This window comes from Thamnophis sirtalis, unplaced genomic scaffold (assembly GCF_051295495.1).
Source record: "Thamnophis sirtalis isolate CommonGarterSnake01/CBP01778 unplaced genomic scaffold, rThaSir2_p1.2 scaffold_12, whole genome shotgun sequence".
In the NCBI taxonomy this organism is placed as follows: Eukaryota; Metazoa; Chordata; class Lepidosauria; order Squamata; family Natricidae; genus Thamnophis; species Thamnophis sirtalis.
Genome location: NW_028261392.1, coordinates 35,324,027 through 35,346,392, shown reverse-complemented (window position 1 = coordinate 35,346,392; position 22,366 = coordinate 35,324,027). Strand labels below are relative to the sequence as shown.

The following is a 22,366-nucleotide window of genomic DNA, read 5'->3' as shown; positions in this document are numbered from 1 at the left end:
CACTTAATGACCACCTGAGAAAGAAAGCTCATATCTAGTAATATAAGTAGTCCTCAACTTACAAACACAATTGAGCAAAAATACATATTGCTGAGTGAGACAGTTCTGAATCTTGCCCTATTTTATAACCACAGGGCTGGCCTGGAAATGGCAAAGAACAACCTCATGGTGCCTCTACTAGCAAAAATAGGGCAGAGGGGAGGACCTGCACATCTCCTCCTGTGCCCTGTTTTTGGTCTGGACAGCTTCCACTTTGCCAACCATTTTGGCTGGCAGGGTGCTACAGGAGACTGTCCAGCATCACCACCCTGCCTTCTGGCCAGCCTGTGGAGAACCACAATGCTTTTCCAGCCCTTGAAGAAATCTAGTTTGACATCCCTGCTGTAAATCATTGCAGTTGTTAAGTTAGTAAAATAATTGTTAAGTGTATCTGGCTTCCCCATTGACGTTGATAACATGACCCTGAGACACTGCAATTATCATAAATGTAGCTTGTTGCCAAGCATCCAAATTTTGATTACATGGCCATGGGGATGCTGCAATGGTGGTAAGTGTGAAAAACAGTCACGTCATTTTTTTAGTATCATTGTAAGTTTGAATGGTCACTAAATGAAAGGTTGTAAGTTGAGGACTACCTGTATATCATGGTGTACCTATTCAATAGGACTGTGCAAAGCATTACAAAGGCATTTTTCACAAAATGCACCAGCACAGAGGATTCCTTCTTGAGGTGTCAAAGCATTCAATCCTTCAAAATATTTGTGGGGCTGCTTCAAAGGCCATCCTTCCCAGGTGTTGGCACGTGTATGATTAGATCATACTTTCACTGGAACCACCCAGCACATCAGAATAGGTGTGTATCCCCACACATGTGCACAGATAGTTGAGGACAGTCCCTGAAGTTGTTGCCTGAGCCTTCTGAAGCATGTGATTATTTTTGTGTTTAGAGGAAGGGAGCATCACTAACATGCTTAGCAAAGTGTCCCTTTTAAATCCTTGGCACAGCCCTGTTGCTCATCGAGGAGGCTTTTTTTATATTGTTACATCATAACAAGCCGAAAAACAAATTTCCTTTTTCAAAAACAAATATTTCCTCTTTCAAATGCTTCCTTCTCCCTCTTTCCCTCCCTCTCTCATCAATTACCAAAGGTAGTCTTCTTATTTTACTAGATCTCTGGTTCCGTGGTTTTATTGAAAGCTTGTGCTTAGCCGCAGAATTATCCAAGCAAGAGGATAATTCCGGAAGAATATCAAAATCAGCAGTAGGCAAACAGCTGCTATCAAATGTTTGTTGGGTTATAATTTTAGCTTTTGACTGATGGGAGAACAGCTGACTTTCTGTAGAACAGGATCTTGAAGGACTTTTTGTAACCTAAAGACAAAGGGGGAAGGGGAACACCATCAAAGCACAAATCTATAAGAATTTAAAAAAATAAAAACAGGAAATTCCTAAATTTTGTTACATACCCTTATTTCATCATTAAAATTAACACTGCTTTCAAATTATCCATAGTCTGTTTATATCTGTTTGTATTTTTTCTGTAAGCAGAACTTAATTTTCCTATTTTATTTATTTATTTAAACTATGGGGGACAAGACAAAAAAAACCAGGAAAAGTCAGAAAAACAGGTACCAAGCACATCAACACTTGGGGGAATAGCAAGTAATTTGCAATTTGCTGACACATATTGTTACATTTAAAATTTTGTTACAGCAAAAATAGTCATATTGTAGATTAAAAAAATAAAAGTTGTAGCCTTTTCATAGCCATGTTGCATGTGATATTGTGCTTCTTTTCTCTCTTCCTTCAGGAAACTGAAAAGTGTTTGTTTGGCAGCCTATCATTAAAATAAATCCCAGGTTTGGCAAAAGAAACAATGACCTGTGCTTCATATTTCAGAACAATGGATAGTAGAAACAGTTGATTAAAATAGAATGGTAAGCATTGTTACAATATTCTTTATCATGATCTACACACGGAAAGTGTTCACTTAGGAAAGAAAAGTAGTGATTTCTTTGTGTATTACTTGCTTTCTTCTCCATTTGTAGTGGTCCAATTGTCCCTTCTATCTCCCACATTAGCTCTTCTCCAGATGAGAGAATAAATGGGCTCCTTCCAGAGGCTACTCTGCTGGTTACCTGTGCCACTGATTGAAGAGAGGCAAGCATTCTGTCAAAGAGAGCTTTGGGAAAGAATAACAATGCTCTCAAACAGAATAGCCAATAGCCTTCATCAGCAAAGCAGTTGCAATTTTGACTGTTAAGGGGGAAATGTGGCTGATCAATTAGAGAAGAATAAAAGGGCTAATCAAAAGACTTTGGAGATAATCTTTGGACCTGCTCAAAATTAACTTTTAAAGACAATCTGGGGGAAACTGTTCAAAAACCTCACACTTTCCTTTTGGGTGACTCCCAGCCTAGCAAATAAAATATGCCAGCATTTGTTTCCAATTCATTTCTTCCTTAGCCATGTTTGAAAGAAAAATAGATAACAATAGGTGTAATGCAGCTAATGATATCCTTCTTTAATAGCTCTTAAGAAAAGTGTTGCAACCCCATCCCTGAAACCTTTCTGAGAATTCAGGCATCCCATGAGATATACAGCATTGCTGTTAAGTATAAATGCAATTAAATTACCTGTTCTTCTTCTTCACTGCCCGTTCCAGTTAAACTCAAAGCGCTATGATGCTTGTGAGAGTCTGAAAACTGTGGGATGGAATGAGAGAAAGTTTCAGTAATAGATGACAAAATGATATGAAATATAAATAAAAGCTATAGTCCCTACTATGCTAGTATTTTTTCAAACTTGGAAACTGTAAGTTATGTAAACTTCAACTCCCAGAATTCCGCAGCCAGCATGCTGTGATATACAAACACAATACTATACCAACATCACACAGGCAACAAGAATGTTTCTAATAGAGCTCTAAAAATTAGGAGAAATCTGTAAATATGATAATGGATGTTGTTTTTAGAAGAAGGCTGACCATATTTTCTAGTATTTACACAGTTTTCTTAAAGAAAATATCAGAGTAAGGGGCTTTCACAACTGATGAACTGAAGTGTCCTCCATCCATCCTTGAACTAATCCCTCTCCTCTTCATTGTTTCTATTCCCAACCATTGCAGACTCCTAATTTTTCTCCAAAATAATGGGTAGCAAAGCTTAATAGATGTTGTTCACCTTAAAGCTTTGATATGTCAAACGAAGGAAGAAAGCACTACTTTAACTTTGGTATAGCTCAGAAAACGTAATGCCTATCTCACTCATACACTGGAAATGAAGTAAAGGCAACATTATGAGAAAAAACACAGAGAAAAAAGATGTTGCCTAGGCATGTTTGTTCCACAATTAGATTAGTTGGAAAGGCCTTCAGATCAGCTGTCATTTTACTTCATTTTAAAACTTTTTGAAGCTTTTCTTTCTGAACAGTATCACAGTCCGGAAGGAATCAAATAGATCTCTGAGAAATCTACAACAATAAATATTACCTCTATCATTTGACATGATTGTAGGCCAGCAGTCATCAACTGGTGGTCCGTGGATCACTGGTGGTCCATGAGAAAAATTTGGTGGTGCGCAGAAAAATCATTTGCATTTTTTATATTGCACTAAATATTATTTATCTTTTTAAAAAATCCTATTAGTGGTCTGTGGAATTTAAAATTATGAATTTAGTGGTCCATGAGGTCCAAAAGGTTGGTGACCCCTGTTCTAGGCTATTCAATTTCTTACAGTTATTCTTATGTTTATGCATTTTTCAAAACACCTTTCCCTTAGAAAAACAGGATCTTATCTATAGCATAAAAATATTTGAGTATCTTTATTATTAAACTTCTGTCATTTACTATTACTACAAAGTGCAATATGAATTTAGATGATAAACACAATCCATAATTATAAAACATGTTTCCCAATTTATCCTACCTTTGGTGTATTGGGATTTAGAATTTCTTGTAGCAAATATGTTTCTGGTGGGCTCCTAGGTAAGCCATCATCTTCTGAACTCATTCCTGCATCTTCTTGTTTTTTGGAAGGCGTTCCAAATGGATAGGAGAGGCCCATCTTCCAGTTTTGCTGGAGTTTCACCTACAGTACAGTTTTAATACATTTATTATACTACTAAAATAATATATTGCTTTCATAAAAGAAAAAATGATGTAATCACCTGCTGTTCCCAAAATCACAAGCACACTTTCTTTTTGTGCCCAGCAGAACGATGCATGTGAATAATGTCATTTTATTCAGCCTCTTGCCCTTTATCTTATTTAATTATATACAAGGAGAGTTTGGTTTTATACAATGCTTACTTATTGTTGTGACCCACTTTTATTAAATTATGTTGTAAATAATAAACAAAACAATGTTGATCCTGCCCTTGGGGCCCAAGGCATAGGTTAAGGGAGTTTAGTAGCAGGAAAATGAACAAGCAGTTATAATCTGTTCACATTTCTTCACACTAATTACTAATAAGGAAGGACAGGGTGTTTGTTCTGAAACTATGTACAGAATGAGCACATCCTTACTGCCCTTTTCAAAAGGTACCTTTTGGCTTTCAGTGTAGATTAGCCGTCATTAAATCACCTTGTTATTCAAGTTCCTTGAATGACTAAATTCTCTGCATCATTAATTTAGAGAAACCCTATTGCAAATGTGTCTGTTGATTCACATGTTGAATATCACACTGCATATACCAAAATCAAACACAAATCTGCAAACATACCAGAAATCTGGAAATCATCTAAATTAATTATTTCAACAGTATTACCTGCAAAGTCCTAATTCGGTCAGAAACATTTTCCTGAGAAAATACTCGAACTGGCCTAGGTGGTTCTTGTGGAGTCTCAGAAATGAAAATGCTGTCATGTGACAAAGCTCTGTTTCCCATGATAGTTCTGTGCATTCTAGGAGAATATAGAAAGCTAATAAAACAACACATATTTAAACCTGGTCTTTCTTTTCAAGTAATAAAGTCTATTTGCAATGCAAATTTGAGTAGGAATCTAAGGAAGGAACGGCGGAAGAAAGATGTCCTATAACAGTATCTGACATATTTTGGTCTTTGTGATTTTACATACACACGTTATTTTTGAATAGCAAGTCCACTAGAGATCTAGATTCTCTAGGTAGAACAAATTATAATCTCATAGTTTAGTTAGAAAAATCTAACCAATAAATTGGCCAATGAATAATTTGGGGTTCAGTCATAAGAGATACCCAACATATTAACAGAATTGAAAAGGATTCTAGATAACACGTTTCCAACTGGTGTCTGCAATTCTTCAGACAACTTTAGTCCAGTCAGTTCCAAGCTAAAGTTGTAGCTACCAAGTACTTGTGAGCCAACTACCATAGGTAGATTAGACAAAAAAATCAACTCCATGCATATGCTAAAAATAATTTTATTGAGATAGGCTATAATAACAGAATCTTGCAAATTTTTGCTGTTAATGTTTAACAAGTTATGTTAATTTATATTATCCTTCCAAATATTAAAACTTAAAATTAAATATTTATTCTTTATTTATTGCTATACAATGAACACAAAAAAGAGAAACTGTAAATATGAAGGTCTCCTAATATCTGCTACAAATATGTTCAGTAAAAATCACAAAGTAATATTATCCTCCTTCAATCTAGTGCTTCCCATATTTATTGAACTATCATTTCCATAGCTCTTTTTATCTTGCATAAAGATAAATTTCCAGAATTTTTACAGTAGCCTTTCTGTACATTGACTTTAAAGTCATTTTAATAGTAGTACTAATAGGAGATAAAACCATTACGATTTTGTACAATAGCACCTTCTAATGGCACTATTGAGCACAACATTCCTTATTATAAGCATTATAAGACAACATTCTGGAACATTTACTTATTTTATCGACTTCATAAAGTTTACTTTTCCCAGTATAGCTTGCTACAAATGAAAATCACCATAGTTTTTGAAAATATTCTAAAATAGTAATGAAAACACTACATAGCACGCATACACACAATAGAGCTATGCTGCACTTCAAATCCAAAATTGAAAATGTGCTTTGGAGTAAGACATGGATACACACCCTTCCACCTCTTGGTGCTTTCTTAAAGAAACTGCATCTTTTCCTTGGATTACAAATAGTTACACAAATCCAAGAAATTGTGCTTTGGAGTTAAAGAGGCACAGTCAAGATTAGAGCAGATGTGTGTATGCCATCAGAGTCCATTTAACTCAAACTCATTTTTCTAGGCGTCCACAACTATCAGGAGCAACTTGTTTATGGAGCCTGCCCCACAGCACCATTTCAGTTTTGACTCTGAATGTCTTGAAAAAGCACCTTTCGGATGTTTTGACTCTGAAGCATAAATGTTTAGAAAGTCATGAAATCAAACAGCAGACTGCCTGACCAAAAACCTTCCATCCTAGACATAAAAAGGGAAGAATTTTGGAAGGATATTATTCTCTCACATAATACAGGTAGTTCTTAACTTACAACTGTTTAGTGACCATTCAAAATGATTTATGACCATTTTTACCCTTATGACAGCATACAGCATCCCCGTGGTCATGTGATTTACATTTGGATGCTTGGTAACTGGTTCCTGTTTATGACGGTTGCAGTGTCCCAGTGTCATGGGATCATTTTTTATGACCTTCTGACAAGCAAAGTCAATGGGGAAGCCAGGTTCACTTAACAACCATGTTACTAATTTAACAACTGCCGTGATTGACAACAACTGTGGCAAGAAAAGTCATAAAAGGGGGCAAAAGTCACTTAAAAATTTCTCACTTAGCAACATAATTTTTTGCCTCAATTGTGGGCGTAAGTTGAGGACTACATGTACTGGGATGGTAAAAAGAAGTTGCTGGCAGGATAATGGAGTATGTGCTTGATATACTTCACCAGCAAGAGTATTCAGAATATTTATTTATTTATTCATTCATTCATTTATTATTCCACCCCTCTCATTGAGACTATCACTAAGAATGTCTATTTCTAACAATGCTTGCTACTCTCCAGCATGAATGGATATCAGAACATTGTTTTAATTATGTCTTTACAACAGCTTCAGAGGAGTATCCTAGATAGTCAACAAAGGAAACATTTGTACACATGGAGGATAACCCTTTAAAATAACCTTGCTTTTCAGTCAACAACAGCTTGCTTTGCAAAGAAGGAAAAGGCAAACATGTGACTTACTGCAGATCATCTTCAGAATCATAATCTATATGCCTAGATGGTGTGGCTGAGATATCAATTGCGGACTGACATGTGTTGATATTATCACTTCCTGAAGATGTTAATGTTTCTTTCCTTTTTCTTTTCCCAAAGAACTTTTTAATAGATTTAAACTTTGACTTCTTCTTTCCTAGGTGAATTAATGAAAAATAATTCTTTTTAGCCAGTTTTTTCAAAGAGACACAAAATCAGAACAAAGTGATATGAGAATCATTCTCCAACTTGGACAATTCCTCAATTTTTATCCCTAAAACTGACAGCAGCTTTCATTGAAAGAGATATGAAAATAAGAACCAGAAATTAATGATACTAAAAGAAAATCAACTTTTTTCCCAAAATTGATAATCTAATTTACAAATATAATTCTGTTTTCAATATACAGGAATAATTAATGTAACCTAAGTTGAAGTCCAAGTTTAGAGAATGTCTCAATTCACTCATAATAAAATGTAAGCTTCAGAATGAGCATATAGAGGACTATATTAAGCATACGAATATTTTTCTTTAAGAAGCTAAGGTGCTATATTTCTTCCACATAACCTTCCACTTTCCTATAAATAAGAATCAGTGAATTCAATGACATTATTTTTCAATAGAATATCCCTATCAACTGTACTGTCAGTTGATAAATATTTTTGTTTTAAAATATTATTTTCACTATTTGGTCACCAAGTGAAATGTGTTTTTCTAAGTTTTTATAAATCAAAAGGTACCCATCTTGATCTTTAAAAAGTAAGGCAATGTTACTCGCAAATGTGAACATATAGCTTCTCCTTTGGAATAATTTCCTTTCATATACAAATCATACAACATACGGGTTGATTAGTTATGTACATTTTAATTGACTACAGTGCATTAAGATTAAATTGGATAATTGACCTAAAAGAAACAGTGTTCCTATTCTGCACAATGAAAAGAATTGCTAGTACCGTATTTTAGGGACTATAAGATGCACCAGAGTATAAGACACACCATGATTTTGAAGAGGTAAATATTTTAAAAAGTTTTTGCACTCTGCAGGTCTCCCAAATCCTCTGCATGCCTTGTTTTTTGCACAAAAAAAGGGGGGACATGCAGAGCTTTGGGAGGCTTGTAGAATGCTCCTTGGGGTTGTTTTTTGCAAAAAAAGGGGGGAGGGCATGCAGAGGCTTTGGGAGGCTTGTAGAGTGTTCCTGGGGGCTGAGGGCTGAATGAGCAAAAATGGCTCATCCATTTTTGCAAAGGAGGAGGGGTTTTGGTAGGCCAAAAATGCTGTATTCAGTGTATAAAATGTACCCAAATTTTCACCCTCCTTTTGGGGGGGGAAGGAGTGTCTTATACTCTGAAAAATATGGTAATTATCAGTATTTTCTCAAACATATAATGATAATGAGACATTTACCTGAAGCTTCTTCCCCAAATCCTTCTGCTTCTTGAAACTTGGTATCCATTGTCCTTGTAAAATTCATACACTGTAGTAGTCTCTAACATAGAAACACAAAAAGTAACACTTGAAAGTTGAATGCATGTTTTTTTAATTGACAATATCTACTTCTTACTCTTGACCACAGTCACTTTATCAGCTATGAACCTTAGTCAGGGTTTCCCATTCAGTGGCCAAATCGTGGTCATATTTTAAAAAGGATTTTTAAATTGGAATAATCCTGTCACCCAGTCTTGAAAAAAGGATTATTATAAATGTGTCAATATGGTAGTATTTTAATAAAATATTGCTTAGTTAAAGTAATTTACACCAAGTGTTTTGATAGCTGAACATTTTAACATACAAACTAATTGATTCCTTGAAGTATATCATTGCTTAAAAATGATTGAGAAACTGCTTGCTTTGTTTATTTGCTACCTCTCAGGGTCCTTCCAAAATTTAATACAGGTAGTCCTTGATTTATGACCATGGAGATTCTCAGTCATCCAGGTCATGTTTTTTTCCAAAGTCCGGTTGCCTTTTTTGGGGGGGAGGGGGAGGAAGCACTTTAGGGACTTGATTTATGATGATCATTGAGCTGAAATTATGGGCATAAGCTGTGTCGATCATTAAACAGGTCATATGTATTTATTTGTTTATTAAATTTATATGCAGCCAATCTCCCTGATAGCGTGACTGTGCTATGTGACCAACCCAATTTTACAACATGTTCTTCAGCAGTTGTAAAGAAAATCACCATGGTCATCAAGCAAATCCACAATTATTAAGCAAACCCATGGGAGGTTTTTGCTGGAAACCAGAAGTAAATGCCAATTTCTAACTAAAAGTGTTGCAAAACACACTCATGTGTTTTGATTTTATAGACTACCTGCAAGTTTGTTGACCATTTTATTAGGGGTTGCAAGACTCTGGTGAAGTTTGAAAATCTCCCAAGTGTCTTTGCTCGTTTCTGACCAAAGTTCAAATACATTTATTCTACATCTTCTCAGGACATTTTATGCAGTTTTCATTGATTCTGCCTTCCATTTTGTAAGATTTTAGATGAAGTAGGCTACTATGCAGTTACTATGTATACTTCATGGAGAGGGAAATGAATACATTATGTCATTTTATAAGATGTAAAAGTTAAATTCTGTTTCACATGGATTCATTTTCTGGTCTTGCATCAGACAGATACAGTACGTTTTTCCTTGCATCTCTCAATATTTTCCAGTTAGAGGAACAGCTCCTTTCTATGAAAAAAGTCCAGCTACTTTATTTAGGGTTAGAAGGAATTAAGGACAAACATATGATGTTCCCTGGAAGTGTTTGGAAAGTGAGATGAGTGGTAGAAAATTCATATTTAACACACTGGCTATTTTAGTTGGCATGATGAAATTTTTGTGTTATCATCTATGCCCATTTATTAAGGCTATAGTTTGGATATTAATTTCTCTTTAAAATTTAAACAAGGAGCTAAGAATGTGCTATTGTCCAGTCCCTACAGTTATGAATATTTAAATAATTGTATAAAGAAGAACAATAAGTTAAAGTGATGAATTTCAGGCTCTGGAGTATGGTCAAAAAGCAAGGAACAGCATAGCCTCAAATATTACAATTAAAATAATAATAATTAGAACCAGTATACAATATATTTCAAATGTCTAACTTGTAATTTATCTTGACAGTGCTACTAATGAGCCTTCACTTTAGCCATCCTAGCAACAGGTTACATGGTCATGCCAAGAAAGAAGAAAGGAATACAACTCTGAACTGACTTTCAAAGATGATACACAATGTTCAGCATTCTCAGCAGACTTTAAAGATCTACAAACAGAACCATATCCTGCATTTATTTAGCAAGTAGAGGCTTTGGAGGAACAGCAAGAAAATTATTATTTTTCCAGAGATGCTTCCACAGACTTTTTGCAAATATAAGCTTTTTAATGATGCATGACAAAAAAGGATTAAACTTTCCCTTAAACGTCTGGTGGGATGATTTTTCTTGCTTCTTTCTCTTTTATTGAATATTTTCATTGTTTATTTTTCAAGGTTTTTATTATTTTTACTATTTTACTGCTTTTTATTTCTTTTTATTTATTTCTTTATTGCTTAATGTTTTTCAGCAAAGTTGATTTTTGAAAAAATTACTGCACGTTATTTTTTATTCTTCATCTATGGAAATATTGGGGTGTGCATCGGGGTGTTTCACATTTAGGTTATTGTTAATTACCAATTGGAATTGGAATATAAAAGAGCTTAGATATTCTTTGAAGAGAAGATACCTTTTGACTAAATGAGGGTACTGTAGCAGGTAAAATCTCCCTGTCCTCCGACAGACATTACTAAATTCCCTGGGAGACATTATCAATAAAAAGAAAACAATCTCAACTTGCTGTAATAATTCTAGGCAGCAGCCAAGCTTATCTGACATTAACAATAACCACTATGTTATAAACACATTTCCTCATCTGACGTAATCCCCAAGGATCTAACACAAAGCTGAGCAAGCTGGAGTTTATTAACATGGAACATAATGCTAAAATATTCATATAGCATTCTTATGATGCTATGAAAGCGCTCTCTTCTCTCACTGGAACTGCTTGAAATCCTATTCTAAGTGGCATTCTATTTCCTCTGTTGTTAAACTGTACAGCAAACTTGGTTCTATTAAGTAAGAAATACAGTATATATATTTAAATCAAGACCACCTGGAAATTTCAACTGCTCCAGAATGCATAGTAATGAAGGCCCCTAGGTTTGCACATGTAGCATCATTGCAGTGCAAGCTGCACTGGCTTCCTTTTTCTGGGTGCAAATCAAGCTGATGTTTCTTACCTTTAAATCCCTATATGACACAGAGCCACATTATTTATGGGGCCATCTTTCCCTAAGGATACCTACCCATCCTACCAAGTCAGTTATGATGGGCATGCTCCTAATCTTACCCTAAATATTGCCATAAGATGGGAGCTAGGAAATGTGCCATTTCTGTGGCAAACCCTGCCCTATGGAACAGTCGGCCCATGAATGTCCCATTTCAATTACTTGGAGGTCGTCGTCCCCCCCCCGCCTTGAAAATGATTTGTTTCTCATCCAAGAAGCTTCTTCAGTTCTTGAAGAAGTGAGTATTGAAGAAGTTTCTTGGATGAGAAGTGAATTTTTTTTAAAAAAATAACCAAGAAAGTCCAGCTGCCTTTTGAAAAGCATCTTTGGGACAACTATGACCTGGATGATTGTGAATCTCCAAAACATTCTGCCCCATTAAGTTCAGGAGGTCTCTACCCTCTTAACCTTCATAAAACACTGAAGAGCTGGCTTTTTCCCCAGGTCCTCAGCTAAGATTAGATAACTGTATTATCTGAAATTTAACTTGGCACCAGGTTTTTATTGTTTTCAATATTTTAATATAGCTAGATTTATAATTTAAATATGATTTGTACCTTGTTTTAATTGGTAGCTGTCCAAAGTTGGTTATAAGATGGGCAGCTGTATAAAACTTTTAAATTAATACATACCAATTAAATATGTGATCTTTTAAAAAATGTTTTAAATTTAAAAAAATTAAAAACAGCACATAGGAAATATACTTATTTTTACCTATTGATTGTTGTTGATTTAATTCTTCAGAAAAATATTATATAATCATCTAAGATGAAAAGTGCCTCTTTTGCTGAACTCTTAAAAGATACTATAGTCCATTTTGTATGAAATTTGAAAACACAGACATCTTTATTTGAAAGTGATTTTATTTTTTTTGTTCAAAAAGTGATGTACTTTTAAAATTTTAGAAATACTTATTCATTATGACTTTGAATTTTATGACGTTAGGTACCTTCTTTATTTTATTTATAAAATTTTAAAATGTTATTCGCACCTATTTGCATTCTGCCCTTTCATTCTTTTTTCATGTCATTTATTTTTTCTTGTTTAAATTCATTCTGTAAAATATTTAATTAAATCTCTATTAAACACATCTAAATCCAATAAATTTTCTACACATTGGGTGCCAATGAGACTAAGGATCACTTTTATTTCAAAGAGATTACAATGTACCCAACTGCCTGATACTAATAAAAGTTAACCAACAAAAAGTACCATTTTCAGAAAACAAAAGCAAATTACTATCAATGCATTTTGAGCTTTATAATCAATCCTTCATAACTGACTTTTAATTTCCAGAGATATACGATTAGTAGATGAGAGACAAGAATGGATAGTGCTAGGAGTATTTCTTCTGTCTATGGAAGATCAATTTAACACCAATATCTTCAAGAACTAACATACTGTAATCTGGAATCTTAGTGCCCTTTTCCAACAATCCCAAATGCTCATTCCAAATTCCATAACAACCAATTCCTCCATTGGTGAATGGAGGCAAAAAAAATTAGCCTTGTACCTAGGCTGATGTGTCACCAGATAGGTGATGCTTGAATTCTACTTGGGCTTCCTGTCCATTAACAAGCATCTGACATTTAAATAGCCAAGCAAGAGAAGGGATTATATGGGCACACTGTCAGCTGCCTCCCCATGCTTGCTTCACTGATATGTGATGACACTCTCCTGTTAACTATGGAGAAGGAAGATGAAGGGGGGGATGTTTGGGAAATTGAAAGTAGGTGCTATGTCTTCTTGAGATGCTGCTTCCAGCTGTCCCCTGCTGGAAGGAGGGAGTGGCATACCAGAACACACTGAATTGACCATTAGGAAAACAGCTTGCAAGATTTTAATTGGTTACCTTGGGGTGGGAAATGAAAGACAGTTGAGGAGGGGAAAGTATAACATAGGGATTTTGGTATGTGGATCTCGGTTCTGGCTATGCATTACTGCAATACACTTGACTTCTAGTAAAAATATAGCTTTCTCAGCAAATGGAGTCAAGGATTGTTTTCTACTTAGAGATTTAAGTCTGTGGCAGGTCTGACACAAATGTGCCATTTTTGCCTGTACTTATGAGAATACAGTATGCTATTGTCCAAGTTTTATTATTTTAACAATTTACCAATATCCAACTTAAAAGATATTATCATTTTCCCCACCAGAAACCAAATATAATGCAATTGATTTCAAAAAAATATTACTCAATATTCTCTTTGAGTTACAATTGCCATGAAAAATTACAAGGGAAAGACAATGATGCATATAAAAATATAATACAAATATATTACAGAGGATAGGAGGAATACACCAGTTGTTTTGTTTTGTGCAGCTTAAGAAATAGTATGTGATAAAATGTGGTATAGAATAAATTTTGAACTCACAAAAATTGATTGTTTGTAATCTTTTCATGTTATTTTGAGGGAATATCAATATATAAAATTTTGCTTTGACACTGTTTATTTTAATAAATTTGTTTATTATAAGTAAATAAAAAATTAATAAGCTAATTTGTTATTATCATAGTAGGTAACATCTTCAGTGCAGGAGATACTAAGAAGTAAGGCTTCTTATCTGGCAACATTTTTAAACACCTTTACTCATGAAAATTGCATGTATTTCAAGGATTACTTGCAATCACAAAAATCTTAGAATTTAATTTAATTTTTGTTGCATCATGATGCTGAAACAATGCTCATCACTGAATTAATTTTATAAACAAACACATATAAGTAGAGACAGCCCAATTTCTCTCTCTTAATGCTTCCCCACTCATGCAAGTAAAACCTCTATGTCATGGAAGCATTTACTGAAAGCAATTTGAGTTCCCACTAACACTTTTTCTCCAAATGTCAGACCTGCCTCACCTTAGGCTTCTAAGTAAAAACAATCCTTAACACCATCAGGATGAGAAAGGTAGAAGCCAGGTGAAATACAAAAGTGCAAAGCCGGAACTGAAATTTGTGTGCCAAACCCCAAGTGAAACCTTTTTCCCACTTAAGCACTTCCCATTGCTGGTCCCCCTCTGTCCAATCAATTTCAAAGAAGATATTTTGGAAATGGACGCTCTGATTGTAGGCTGGCTTGCAGCTGCATTCCTCTCATCGCAGAGTGACATTGAAATACCGTCTTGGCAGGCACCTTCACTTTCTTAACTTTCACTCTCCCCCCTCTCACCCTCCTCCCAGGGTTTATGGTAGACTGGTACGGAAACAATTGCAGAACACAGGCATGAGGTGAGGCCTCAAACAATACATTGGAATCACATCACTATGTCCTTCACAGTCTTCTGAAGGTTGAAAAAGGCACTGAAGTAGTCAGCTGCTCCAGAAAACCATGTCTATCTCTGTGCCTCAGTTTCAGAAGCTCTGGGAATAAAGGGTGAGGACCATGTACAACTGAGAGAGTCCAGGTTTTTTTTCTGGAGCAGTGAGACTCAAATGCTTTTCTGAGAGGTTCTCAGTCTAACATTTGATCAAAAAGATCATGAAGACTATGGATGCTGTTTCTGCACAGTTGGCTTCTTGCCTACTTTTTCCACCAGTGCCTCCACCTGAAGACCATCCATCCAAAGAGTGCCATTTGCTAAAGTAGATGTCCTTCTCAAATTCTTTCTAGGTTATCTTTGGCTTTTACTGTTGGAGCTAGCTCATTAAATGACCTAAAATTCATTCTGATCCTCTAAGCAGAAACATATGGAACCTTTTCAGCTTTAGATTTCTAGTTATGCATCTCGGAGTAAAGCTGATAACTCTAATACACAATGAGGGAGAGGATCTGGTAGGTCATAGTTAGTTCATGATTAGGAATTTAGTTATTTAGGAGAAATTATCAATGATTTTTAATTAACTAAATAGCAATGTATGTTCTAATAACTAAATCCATTTTTATAGGAATCGATCATGTTGTAAACTGAGTAAATATAATATCTTTCTCATTTTATTGCACTGGCCATATAATTGTTGAAAAGGAGAGCAAGAGCTGACAGTATAGTGACTTTACACTCAAATAATTAAGAGCCCTACAACTCTGTTAATTTAGAAATATTGTTATTATTATTATTGACAGGGATAGTTTACACAGGATCCAGTAGAAGTAGTAAAGATATGTTGATTACCCATCATCCACACTGGCTTATCAGAATTAAGAGAAAAGAAAAAGCAATTGGCTAAATTTCATACTAATATAGCAAGAAATAGTACAAGGTGATAGTACTTACCTTAAGTGAACTAGCACAATTTCTGCAGTATTAGGCTAGGTTTTTAATCTTGTAAAATTTTATGTGAAGATTATTTATTTGTGATCAAGGAACCACGCTGAATTTAAGGCCCATGAAAGCAATCCACAAGAAAAGGGAGGAGTCATGGTCATCTGTTCTATGGTATCCTTGAATTCCCTGTTGATAAGCAAATATAAAAATCAATCTAACTACTGTTTTCTCTTTGTTTTCAACAAATATTATATTACCTAGAGCCCTAAACGCTTTTATGGGTAGAGCATTTTCCAACTTTCATATCAAACCTACCCTCTTATATTAATTTAAAATAAAATTTACAAATGCTAGCAAGATGCTATCCTTTCAACAAACCCAACACCTATTCTATTTTCAGAATTCAGAACATTTTTTGTATTCTACAATAAGTATATACAGCTTCAATCTTCCCATAGTAGCAATGATAAATGTTCTAATTTGACACAGCACGTCAGAAATGCAGATACACAATTTAACAATTCTCAGAACTATGTTGCAAAAGATTTTTCCCCTCAAAAACTCCTTGTGAAGTCTAAAACATAGGCTGTTTTCATACACCATGTCTATTATTTTATTTAATTATATTTTGAACAAATCATTATAGAATAGGGCTACTCAATTTGGGAAGCTAAAATCTAGACAGTAGTATACATAAAACTCTCACAATCATCTGGACTTTTATAGTGCAGATCTGATAGATTCCCACAGAGGTGTGGTTCATATAGTAAGAACCAAAACAACAGCCAGTATTTACAATAGAAGATAAATCAGTTATATAAATGATTAACAACAAATCAATTTCAAGGCTATGAGCAGTTTGCAATGAATGGCAGGAAGAAAAAGCAATAAAGGCCAACCAACTCCTTTATGACTTCATTGTAATATGCAATAAAGTTTTTTTTTATTTAGCCATGTGTTTCACATCTTAGACTTTATCTAATATCCTGGGATTTCTGCTTGAGTTTTTCCAGGAAATCGGAGAGACATCAAGTTAAACCATCATCTATAACATGCAAGTAACAAGACCTGGTTTCAATATCATGCTAAGCCAAAACTAAACAAACAAAATTACAGAATAATGTGATCTGGGCATCTAGCCAAAGTATGATTTGATTTTATTATCTGAATAAGCACTCGTTTATTTAAAGAAATTAAACAAAGATTCCAATACGTAATTCACAAAATGTTGATCATAAACAAAAGTAATGAACACAAAGAAATTTTAGACATTTCAATTGAAAATTCATAGTCTGCCTTGCATAATTATAAATAAGCAAAATAATATTGAAAAGCTGCAATTCTAGAGAAATCACATTTTAAAACATTAAAAATGTATGCAGATTATTTACAGATTATTTATAATATTACCATAGTCAACAATGCATCAATTTTCTTGGAGGGCACATGCATATATTATACTACCACTCCAACAAAAAAAATTTTAATTACATCAATCCTGATTAATCACAAAAAAGTAAAGGCTGTTTCCTACACTATACAAATGGAAAGAATATGCAATATTTGACACTATTCCTAATTAAATACAATAGAAAAAGGCTTGCCCCATTCTATTTTGTTTGCATTAGTAACCAAGAAATCTTTGCTTCAGTTAGATCATATAGGACTTGGAAGTCTTTACCTGAATACAGTTTTGATTTACCAGATTCAGTAACTAGGAAAGTACATGGTTTGAAGATAAATGCCTCACCTTGACAACCAACAAAGCAGTAATAAAAGCCGAATCCTAATCCTATTCTTCACGTTAAAGGAGGCTGGCTGAAGTAATGTTGGTTCAATCTGATTCAAAAGGCAGAGCTCTCTTCTTATAAACAGGCAGGAATGTGTTATGTTACAGAGCTTCTTCCCAAGTGTATGCAAAATATTGCCTTAGGCCGTGCAAATCATCCTGGTCTCTGTTGCTGAATGATTTCATTCAAACAGAAAAAGCCCCACTATCCTAAGTTGCTAGGAAACAAGGAAGGAGTCCCTGACCTGAATTCTTAGTAGAATTTGATGTTGCCCAGGAAGCTTATGGTCTTCACAGTTCCTTGGAATTAGATATATAACTTTACACAATACACAGAAATCTCAAAAGTGAAATTGCTAAGATAACTTGTGAAAAAAAGATAAGGTTATTATTCAATTATACAACCCCTAGAGAAAATACATTGTTTTTGAAGTCTAAGAGCGCCATTTTGATTTATGGTTGTGTTTCTGATGGAAGCAAAGTATTTTCCCCACTTAAATCTGTGATCAATAACTGCTTTGGGTTGTAGGCTGCTCTATAAACACAATTCCCTTTCCCCATATGTGCTGTTCTATAGTCCTATCTGTACTTTCTCTGACACTCTCAACATTTCCCTTAATTGCACTACACTGACTTCATCCAGTCCTCAGCTCAAGCATCCAACAGCCTTGAGTCATCAGTAAGGATATTGGACTAAGGATTATTTTCCTCCTTGAAACTAATACTATGTCAGTCCTACGACCCCTCCTACCTCTTGGTCCTTTAAGTAAGAATGACTCTCGAGTAAAGATTTACTTTACTAAAGGCCAAATGGATTTCAATATAGTAAACCCGAACTGAAGTTTGCGCACCAATTTTTCCCGGTTAACTTTCCCTGTCCAGTTCCTCACCAGTTTCTCCCTCTCCCTGGTCCCTTATTATCCAATTATATTTGAATATATTGTTTTGGGAACTGTCTCTTCAATGGCAGGCTGGTCGGTAAGCTGTTGCATTCCATTCCCAGCATTTTGACCTTCAACTGGTGTGTCTGGAAGATACGATGAGTAGTTAGCTTCCCCTCTCTCAACCAGCTTCCTCTCATAATTCATGGCAGATTGGCAACTAGCAGATGTGAAGCTCAAGCATGAGGGCAGTTTTGACATTCTACTTCCCTCCTATCTTTGTAAGCCTTTGTCAATCCATTATCTTGGAAACTAGACCAGTTGACCTATTGTAGATGTGAGCAGAGTTGGGAAGGAATTCCTCCGGTCATTAGATAGCCTTCACTGTAGCCATGTCTCTCCTACATTTGTCCTGTCCATTAATATTTTGTTTTCCTGAGTTCCTTTCATACTTGTTACTTTCTCCTCAGGTCAGCCAGGCCCTATTTCCCAAAGGGAAATTAATTTATTCCCAAACTTTCAAGAAGATAGAGGAAAGCAAACCAGCTGTATTTCAAGAAAGGGTGTATTTGAATAAATCTGTACCTACTCAACTTTGAAATGGCAATGGTAGAACCGGTTCGTCAAATCTACCGAACCGGTTAGAAGAGGTTCCACCAGTGGACCCGGAAAGCAGGCCACACCTACAGAAGAGGTTCCCAAAATTTTTGAAACCCACCATTGGTCCTTAGATATGATTATTCAACACTATCATGCTCATATTTATAAAACTCAGTGCCTCTGTGAAAGGTAAGGATGACTTCTGCATTTGTGGTGCAATCAGAACATTGTGAGTGTTGAAGTTGTTTTAACGCAAACCAAAGATGCCTTTTAAAAAACAAGTTTACATCATATTCTTATGCATGCCAGTGCTGTGTGTGAGGTAAATTAAGGTGGTTCTGACAAGTGTCGTCAGCATCACATGGGCGGCAAGCCACTCCCATCTGGTCACATGGACAGCAAGCCAGTCCCACAAAGGAGGCCACACCCACAGAGTAGGTTCAAACAATTTTTGAAACCCACCACTGACCCCCACCTTTCCAGGTGCACTCTCCAGAAAATGGAGAACAATAAACTAAACTTTTGCTACTTATTTGACAGTTTCCCTGCATTTACCAGTTTCAACTACAAATATCAGTCAGTTTCAGCTATTCTGCTCTAAAGCACCTGTCTAATTGCACAGGTGAATTTTAGCCATCTTTTATCTGAATGTCCAACTTCCTGTTATTTCTGCCTGTGATTCTTGATTCACTGCAGGGTTTATTTTAAATTGTGGTACTGTATTTTTAAGACTGTGGGTGTTTTAACTTCTATATTGTACCATGCAAATTGCTAAGAGCGGCTTGGATTGCAGCAGGATATAAATAGAACAAATAAATGAAATAAATAAATAAATGATTACTGTACATTTGCCCTTTGTATTGCTTCTGGATTGTTGACTACAAAAGGCTGAATTGGCACAGGGAATGCTTCCTGCTTGTTCCACATCCTGTGCGACACTTTGCTATGAAGCCAAACCTATTCAGTTAGAAGTAGGCTCCATAGAAACCCACAGAATGCATTCCCACATTAAAGAAGTACACCAGTTGTAGATGTTGCATTAGTGCTAGTCAGTTTCTAGGTAAAAAAGCAAGGTGCTGGTTATCACTTACATAGCTTGGATTTATTTATTATATGCCATCAAGTCAGTATTGACTCTTAGTGACCACATAGATTGCTTTTCTTCATGACAATCTCTCTCTAACCTGGTTTTCCAATGGTGCACTCCCTGATGTCATAATGCTGGTCATCCATTCTGCTGTTGGTCATCTTCTTCTTTTTCTTTTCATCTTTCACCAGCATTAGAACCTTCCCTTGAGATGTTATGCCTCCACATAATGTGTACAAAGTAGGATAATTTAGGTTTGGTCATTTGAGCCTTGAATGAGAACTCTGGGTTGTTCCCTATATAAATGAGTGACTGGATATTTCCCAGACCATCTTTTCTATGTTGAAACTGCCTCTCTTGCTCAAAGTTACAAATCTGAAGGAATGTCATTTGCAGGGACTCTTGCTTGAGCCTTCTAAATGATGGTTCCCCAATCTCTAGGACCATTCTCTCTCATACACAGACTATTACATTATCAAAGAACTGCAAACAAGTCACTATACAAAAAGGCATTGGGGACTTACAGTAAAGAACTTGCTTGCTGTTACACTTATACTACTGACATTTATGTTTTAATTTTATGTTTTTATGTAGAGTATTTAGAAATGGAGTAGTACATGAGCTAAATAAATAAATTCTAGGCCTCTTTTTACAAAGATAAAAACTGAGATACATGTAAAATTTGCTTCTGGAATTTTTACCTTCGATATCTAGAATAGTGTCCCAGAATATGGTAAATCTTTTGTTGGCTCAAGCATTTAGACTAGGGTGTCAAACTTGCGATGTCATCTTGTTGTCACGTGACATATCACAACTTTTCCCCCTTTGACTAAACCGGGGGTGGGGGTGGCCAGCACGTGACGCATCCGGCCCATCGGCTGCAAGTTTAACACCCCTGATTTAGATTGAGCTTTTTAAATGTACGTTATTTGTATCAGTTACATCAATTCAAAGATTTAAAAATGAAAATTGTGTTGTAATATAAAGTATTTTCCACAAACTGCCAAAGTAATAAATTAGTCGAGACTTCAATAAAAACATGGATAATTAAAAACTCCATTTCTGAAGCCTTTAACATAAAATATGTTAAAAACTCATACTGAACCATATAGATGTTTGTATTTTTATTTTAAAAAGTAGTAATTTCAATTGTTAATATGAATTGATATTAATATTAATCCGTTATTAAAATGAACACTTGTATGGTAACTAAAGTATGACAAATATCATTTCCACCTGAGCACATATCACTAATAAATTATTGAGAAATCCCTTTGGAATCCAATGCAGACTGAGCCATGTGGAGCATTAATTCCCAAGTGATAAAATGTAACCAGGCAACACTACCATTTTTACTCTACTCCATTGTGCCTAGAAAGAGTCTCTCCCCTGCCATAAGAAGAGCACTGAAAACTGATAGACAAAGGCAAGTAAAAGTGAAATGTAACAGAATGTGTTCCTCCTGCTAAAATTATAATTATACAATCCATCGTAGTCCTAGACCTGTTTTTCCATCTTACTATTCTCTAGAGCAGGGGTGGGGAACTATGCTCCCTTTATCAGCTGTGGATTTTAACTCCCAGAATTCGTGAGTGCTAGTTCAGGAATTCTGGGAGTTGAAGTTACAGGTCATAAAGGGGCCATAGACATCTACTTTAGAGCGAGAGGAACTTTAATTTTTTTTAACACGAGCTCAGAACAATAAATTATTAATTGGGACACTGAGAAGAAACAGTACAGCTTGATAGCTTGCATCATGCCATTGATACAACTCTCCCACAAATTCACAATCCATATTTAACCACTCCAACTGTATTACAGCTTAACATTCATATGAACCTGCTCTGACTTCAGTTATTGGAAAAAAACGAGAATAGAGAATGAATAAAACTACCCCTAATTTATAATCAAAAATAAGTAAGAGGCGTTTCACAGGCTCATTAAACCTCTTTAGGTTGACTGGGATCAATAAATTCTGAAATGTGCCCCCGTATTGGGGTAATATAGTGCTCAGTAACAGAACTGATAGCTAACTGGGGAGCAGGCTATAGGGACACCCTTGGAAGAGATATTGATGGAGCTGCTAGAACTTACTGAACTCACACAGCACACTACATTTTATGTCATTAGTTTGTGGATTAATTTGTCACATAAACTTGGAGTTAATGGAATAAACAATGATTCGGTTAACTATGGATTAATGTGTTGTACAATCACAATTATCCAAGACCAAATGACACACATTGTGAAATGGCACATGAAGCATGCCACACTAGGAAGAAAATCTGTACCTAAGT

General features: G+C 35.3%; 1 protein-coding gene across 3 annotated transcripts in view; it reads right to left on the bottom strand.

The window, feature by feature from the left end:
• CRACDL (CRACD like) overlaps positions 1-22,366 on the bottom strand; it is a 50,328-nt gene that overhangs the window by 21,890 nt on the left and 6,072 nt on the right. For 2 of the 3 annotated variants that reach the window (XM_014060053.2, XM_014060054.2), the window contains 7 exons: positions 15,722-15,898; positions 8,605-8,686; positions 7,185-7,353; positions 4,769-4,904; positions 3,928-4,089; positions 2,638-2,706; positions 1,145-1,372 (listed from right to left, as the gene is read on the bottom strand). In XM_014060053.2, coding sequence (XP_013915528.2) covers positions 1,145-1,372; positions 2,638-2,706; positions 3,928-4,089; positions 4,769-4,904; positions 7,185-7,353; positions 8,605-8,671 — 831 coding nt within the window. In that variant the 5' untranslated portion in view covers positions 8,672-8,686; positions 15,722-15,898. Of the gene's footprint in view, positions 1-1,144; positions 1,373-2,637; positions 2,707-3,927; positions 4,090-4,768; positions 4,905-7,184; positions 7,354-8,604; positions 8,687-15,721; positions 15,899-17,462; positions 17,487-22,366 lie in introns of those variants that run through there. The other variant, XM_014060055.2, reaches the window with a different exon arrangement.